Below are 6,554 nucleotides of genomic sequence, written 5' to 3'. Positions count from 1 at the left end.
AAAGTGGAAGAAATTTTCTCAATGCATTCCTGACATATCATGTTCACAAGAATGTGTTTGACAAGTGGGCAACCTGAAAACATAATGCCTCTGGCCGTGGTTATCGTCTGCATGGAGGCATAAAAAGGTTTTGACAAATACTGTAAATAACTTCCAGCTGCTGCTATTGCTTTATTTAAATATACATCTGTTATGCAAAATATTGTAATATTTAGTTTACACAGATGATTACATGATGGTTGTCTGTAATTACTTTTCATTTAAATGTGATGTTTATTCTTCAGATGGAACCACATGGCTCTTATAGCACATCTGCTCCTACAGTTACGATACAGTATGTGCTTATGTGAAAGCTGGCATTCATTTTGTTTTTCTTTTATTACATTCTATCACATCATCATCATCGTGTAAAGCCATAAATGTCCTGAATCAACAGGATGTTTTTGGAAATAAACAGTATTGTGTTTACATGTTAACAGTGGATGTCACATGCCAAAATGATAACAGATACAAGGATACATTGATGGATAGATAAAGAAGGTCTATAGAAATATGTATCTCATTTTTTTCTCTGTCTCTCTGATATCCTGTTTTCTATGACAATGCTTTGAATCCATAGCGAGACCAAAGCATTCTGACAGTGCCTGCCATGGAAACTTCACAGAATAAGATAACTGTGGATAGGTATTTAGACAAGCAATACTTCTTCTGAAGGCTGCTCCTGGCTGACACGTCAGGGATTATACTGAACATCTTCTGATGGGGTTTTCACTACTAGATGTATTATCCTTTGAAAATATTTTTGCTTATTTCCTTTTTATTTGCTTCACTACATAACTTCTATTGGTTGTGTTTCTAGGCGAAGTACACATTTTTTGAAATATTGCATTCAGTCATTCTGCTTGGCTGGAAGGAGAGTTTAATAATTTGGATTTGTTGTCATGTTATAAGTGCATGCATTATTCATAAATCCATCATAAACAGTGTCCTTTATGATAGGTGCAGCCACCCTACTGTAAATACAGCTGTGACACCTCTAATGCATTTCCATTGGCACTGCTATGGTTTGAAAGCGGCTGCCACGTCTGCTGAGAATACAGTTTCTATTTTCTCTTCACTCAGAAGCGACTCTGCAGCCTCCGTCTGTTTTACTCCCATTTCCCACTTTAGCTCATCATATTTCATCAGCCACCGGAGGGGTGAGGCTACTGATTTTTACATCTGATAGCAAAGCCCCCATCGCTCATCCTCACTGCACTCTGTCTCTCACTTCAGTGGCCTCCTAATTTAATTTTAGGGGAGAAGTAAGAGCAAGCAGAGCATGAGTGCTCAGATATTAATACTGCTTCTCCTGGAAATGATAATGATAAACTGCTATTGCACTTTTGCTTTCCAGTATTTGTTGAGGGATAATCTCACTGACCACATGGCCATTGTGTTATACAGTAGTGTAGTCAGTGTGTCGTATCAGTCATGTTGTCTCATGTACTTAATTTTCAGTTTCTTTGGCTCAGTCAGTGATTTCACTAAAACTAAAATCATATTGAGAGGACATGTTCTTTACCTGTTTTCAAATAAATGTGTCTTTACAATAAAAACAAGAGCTCTCAGAGAGTGCATGTACGTACCTCTGCCAAGGCACAGCATTCACTCACGCAATTCAGTTCCTTGTGAAAAATGAGATCCAGAACAACACAATGTCCTAAAATCCTTGATCCAAATTGGTTCTGTTTTCATTATAGGCCAAGTTATGACAAGAAATATGTGTTAAGTGGGGTTTTTCAATGTTTTCAATGTTAAATTTGAATGGCTGTCAGATCAGATCCATATGAAATTTGGTCTGGTGACAGGCATTGCTACCCTACATTTGTGTGTTAAATTTCAAACAAAAATTGAATTTGACAACTTTTGACAGACATATGATTTTTATTTTTTATTTTGATTATCTGTCCAGCTATTTGTCCATAATTCTGCTAACCAACACACACACCCACACACACGCACGCGCACACACTGAACCTCTTGGACTAGGTAAAAATCCACCTTCATTGCATTAGTTTGAAGTCCTCTTATTCCACCATTATGGGTAAAAGTTATACAATTAGTTCCAAAAGGAGATGTGCTACATCTAGTCACGTGGCCTGTCCTATAATTTGTACTGATAAAAACTCAGCAGGATGGTAGAAGTTTGAAATATATATAAAGTAAAAAATCTACAGAAGTTCAAGCTAAACCTTTTTTGATCAGATAATCCACTTACAAGTTATAGCTCTGAAATTATATTTTACTGTAGTAATGGTATTGTAAGAATGTTTTTAAATTGCAGAAGTGGATTACGTAACGCAAAAACCCAAGAGATGTATGCGCCTAGTAAGCCTCTCTATATATTATCATTTTATATCAGTAGGTTTGGTAATAAAATGTATTTAAAATTTCAGTTTGACGAATCTGGACAGTGGGAACAGCAGCTGGGAAAATGTGACACAGTCCTCATCAGTAGACTGACGTGCCGTTGAACTGGAAATGTTCAAACTCTGATTCTAAACACGTCCAGTTGAGCTTTATGTTTGGCTTTTCCTTCTGCCCCAACTTTTTCTGGTTTGGGGTTATAAATCCATTGGTTGCTAAGCCGTTATCATCAAATTAGCATTAAAAGGGGTGAAATTACTAACTCGCCCCATCATAAAATAACTTCCCCACATGTACTGCTTCTGTGTTAATAGTCTGACAGCTTTAGTTGTTTTAACTACACTTCATAGTTTAGCTTTCATATATTATTACATACATATTATTATTTTTTCCTATTTAATGCCAAGGGGGTATCTGTGTTTTATCTATGATTTGTGAGATTCGGAAGATTAGTGTGCCTTACATTCCAGTAGAACATCTCAAGAAAACCTCTCTCTTGAGTAGATTCATTTTTCGACTGCAAGGGTAACTGGGGAATGGGAGGAAACAAAAAACCTGTCTATATTCTTCCTGTAACACACCACTCTTCTTCATTTCCTGCTCATAAATCTCATTCTGTCTTTTTGTTTTAGGTGTTAAATTGGTTTTTTTTGTTTGTTTTTGTTCTTTTTGCCCATCTCTCCAGCCTTTAGCTCGGCCATTCATTCTCTGGATGGGGCAACACAGCGGAGTGACTTTGTCTCCATCCTCAGGGAGTTTGGGAACCACTATGTGCAGGAGGCAGTGTATGGGTTCCAGGAGTCCTGTACCATCTGGTACCCCAACAAACAGGTCCAGAGACAGCTGTGGTTGGAATATCAGGACATTAGCAAAGGTAGGACACACACACACTTACATACAGTGAGTGGATTTGATGAAGAATTATATTTATAAATGAAAGAAAATAACATTTATTGGCTCGAGCTTTCAGGTAAATCAAATGTTTTTGTGACTGTGTGGGATGTTTGAGCATCACTGTTTAATCCTGGTACTTATTTATAGACGCATTGATTGTACTGTACCAATGCACAAGCTATTACAGGCACAAAATATGTAGAGGCTTGGAACACTGTATGTGTTGGGGTGGGCTGGATTATTATGTGACAAATTAAGTTTTGGCAGGGGCCATGTTCATACTAGACCCTTAGTGTCTATGCTTTTTCAGAGAATCACTTAAACCTCACATGGGTCCTCTTTGAACAAAACTCTGGTCTTGTTTTTTTTTTTTTCTTTTTTTTCTTGGTTGTACCCTCATTTAGAGAAAAGTAATGGACTCCAGGGGTGGCTGTCTTTCAGGAATCCTCTTGGGGCTCTTGTTTGAACCATCAGTTTTTATTATTTTTTCTAAACCTTTTATGGAAGTATGGCTTGTTGATGGTTTTGGTAGGGATTTAGGCACCACCAAGCACACAGAGTGAAACACACACAAATAAGTGCTTCTTGTTACAATGGCTTGGTTTTTAAATATGAAGCAGTAGAACAGTCATATTTAACTTCCATGTAAATGACAGCTCCATGCTCACTATTGTACTGGTGTCAGTTTGTTGGCTGCGTTATATGTGTGACACACAATGCAAACAATGTAATGCCAAAAATCTTTTATCATCAGTTCAAGAGCATGTGTTGTACAGTACGTCATAATGTGAGTTAGCCCTGAAATCAGCATTCCTCCATCTCAAGCAGTTACACAAAACCACAATTACTCTCTAAAAGCTTGAATGAACAATCAAAACCAAACGTCTCAGCTTTTTTGTTTCATTACTCAAAATGCCAACACATTACCTGCTTATTTTCTCAGTAGGTTGCAGCAGTGAGAATAGTCTTTTTTTCCCCACCCATTTCATCTCAGTTGGCTCTGAACTGTCCGCACTTATTTGATTTCTTTGCACCGACCACTTTTCCTTCCTTCCCTTTCTTCACCTGCTTTGTTCAAGGACACCCCTACTGTGCCGCACTGTTCACTCCTAGTTACCTCTGCACTGACAGATGGCATTAGATGACTGAGTTTTCCTACCCTCATGAAAAGTGCATTACTCTTCATCTTCAGCTGCCTCTGAAACACCACTTGCAGATGCTACTAAATGATTCAACATGATCAAAAGATGCCATGCTCCTTCTCTTGAGCTGCATTTTTTCTCCCCCAATTCATGCTAGATCAAGGCAATTTGCTGTAAGTTTTTTTTTTCTTTGAATTGAACCTTCACTGAACCTTCACTTTCCAATAAAATCACATACATATATTTTGAGTGTATTGGACATAAGCCTTAACAGTATTCTTGTCATGTGTAATTAACTGAATGTTATGTATCCTGGACAATGTCCGCCAAAAACACATTCACTATGGTAGATCAGTTTTTGAAAGGACATTGCACCGGAAATTAACACCTTTTAATACAACACAAAAAACTAGACTCAAATGACTATCACCATTTAGGGCTTGACTGAAACTTGAAATGTGAAAATACCAAATTTTGAGATCTGTTAACAAAGTTATCACAAAGTACTGGTGAAAATACCAAATTTTGAGATCTGTTATCAAAGTTATCACAACATTTCTGATAACAAAAAAAGTCTTACTGCACATCATACATCTTTAGTCATAGCTAGGATGATAAGGTGCTTATACAGTCCTTTCTAATGAGAAAAAAATCAACAGTAATCATAAGAATGACAGAACACTGGCACTTTTTTGAAACAATAAAATTATTGTTAGTGTTCTCATTATAATCTACAGTACATATGCTTCCAACTGTTTCTAGTATTACTTTTCATTTTGTAGACTTCCGCTGGCTCTGGATGTAAGCAGTAACAAGGGGCCATATTTTCCTCAGCTTACATTCTTGTTATCAGTCCCCATGTTGAAGCAACAATAAAACATCAGATCTGATCCATTTGGGGCTGAAAATTTGATTGTCTGACTGGTATGTAATCTATCCTGAGTCTATTTTTCCTGTCAGACAGGGAGTATAGTGATTATGTTGGGGTGTGAAGATCTGGAATTATTCAGTCTAAATGAATAACAGTTTCAAACATGGCCCAGGACCATCCATTTCTAGAAAATGAAATACATTTCACTGGAAAATACTTGAAATCAGAGTCATCTTTCTTAATCTTTTCCTGGTTTCTTGGAAACATCCTGGCCTTTTGCAGGGAGTAATGAGCTCACGGGAGAGTTTGATGATCCATGTCCTCGCCCTTTGCTCTAAATACAAGTTTTTCCTGACTGCAGCTTTCATCCATATTCAGTGAGGAGCTGGTCTGCTCATTTCATACTCTTAGTTGCCTGGGGCACAGTTGCAACCATCTGTTCTAAGGCCTTTTTATGTATATGGTTAATAATTATATTAAATACAAGTGGATTTAAAGAAAAAAAATTGATGTATTTTTCCAGTAGTTCACTGATGTTTTGCACTGCATCTGTGGAGAAACACTGGTTCCCCGTTGCAGAAGAGAGAGGAATTTGTTGTATCTATCTCATTCAGTATAGCAGCTCTGAGTCTTCATCTGTATGAATTGCAGATATCTGGGTTATATGATTTCATACCTACAGTATGAAGAAAATTTTATTCAGCTAATCAAATACTGTATGGGGTGCTTGGAAAAAAGACAAAAAAACAAAAACAAAAGGCTTTTGTGAATTCTCATAATAAAGAATTATTCTGTTACCTAAAACAACCACTCTTCCAGGGAGGAGATTTTCACTTTAATACAAAATCAATAAAAAAGGGTCTCAGGAACGGTGATATTTTGTGGCAGTTGTGCACCGACTATGAATTATAAATCTGTAGATCTGATTCTGTTTACAAATTAAATTACTGCTTTGAATGTGCAACCTAGGATGTTTTTTCAAGATTCTTGTTCAGATTTAGTTGAGCTCATATACCTTTTGTGAAAATATAGTCATTCCTCAAAATGTTTAGTCTTTCCCCTTTAAAAAGGCTTGGATTAGTAAATAAACAATTAAACAATTCCTGATATCATAAGAAGTTTAGATTTTACTAAGGAGACCGCTCCAAAAAAAGTTCTGGAGTGTGTTAACATGTGTTAAAATGAAATTTGAGGCTGAATTAGGAAATGGAAATTCTTGTTCATACATGGTTGGAATG

At 36.8% G+C, this 6,554-nt stretch overlaps 1 protein-coding gene across 1 annotated transcript in view; it reads left to right on the top strand.

Annotated features, from left to right (window-relative positions):
• The window catches only part of astn1 (astrotactin 1), a 448,006-nt gene that overhangs the window by 288,475 nt on the left and 152,977 nt on the right, over window positions 1–6,554 (top strand). Inside the window, 1 exon segment of the mRNA XM_020613364.1 lies at window positions 3,095–3,283. Coding sequence (XP_020469020.1) covers window positions 3,095–3,283 — 189 coding nt within the window.

The sequence above is a fragment of the Monopterus albus genome, unplaced genomic scaffold (genome assembly GCF_001952655.1).
Source record: "Monopterus albus unplaced genomic scaffold, M_albus_1.0 scaffold133.1, whole genome shotgun sequence".
NCBI classification, from domain to species: Eukaryota; Metazoa; Chordata; class Actinopteri; order Synbranchiformes; family Synbranchidae; genus Monopterus; species Monopterus albus.
Note: the sequence above shows the minus strand (reverse complement) of the source record. Positions and strands in the feature narration are given on the sequence as shown.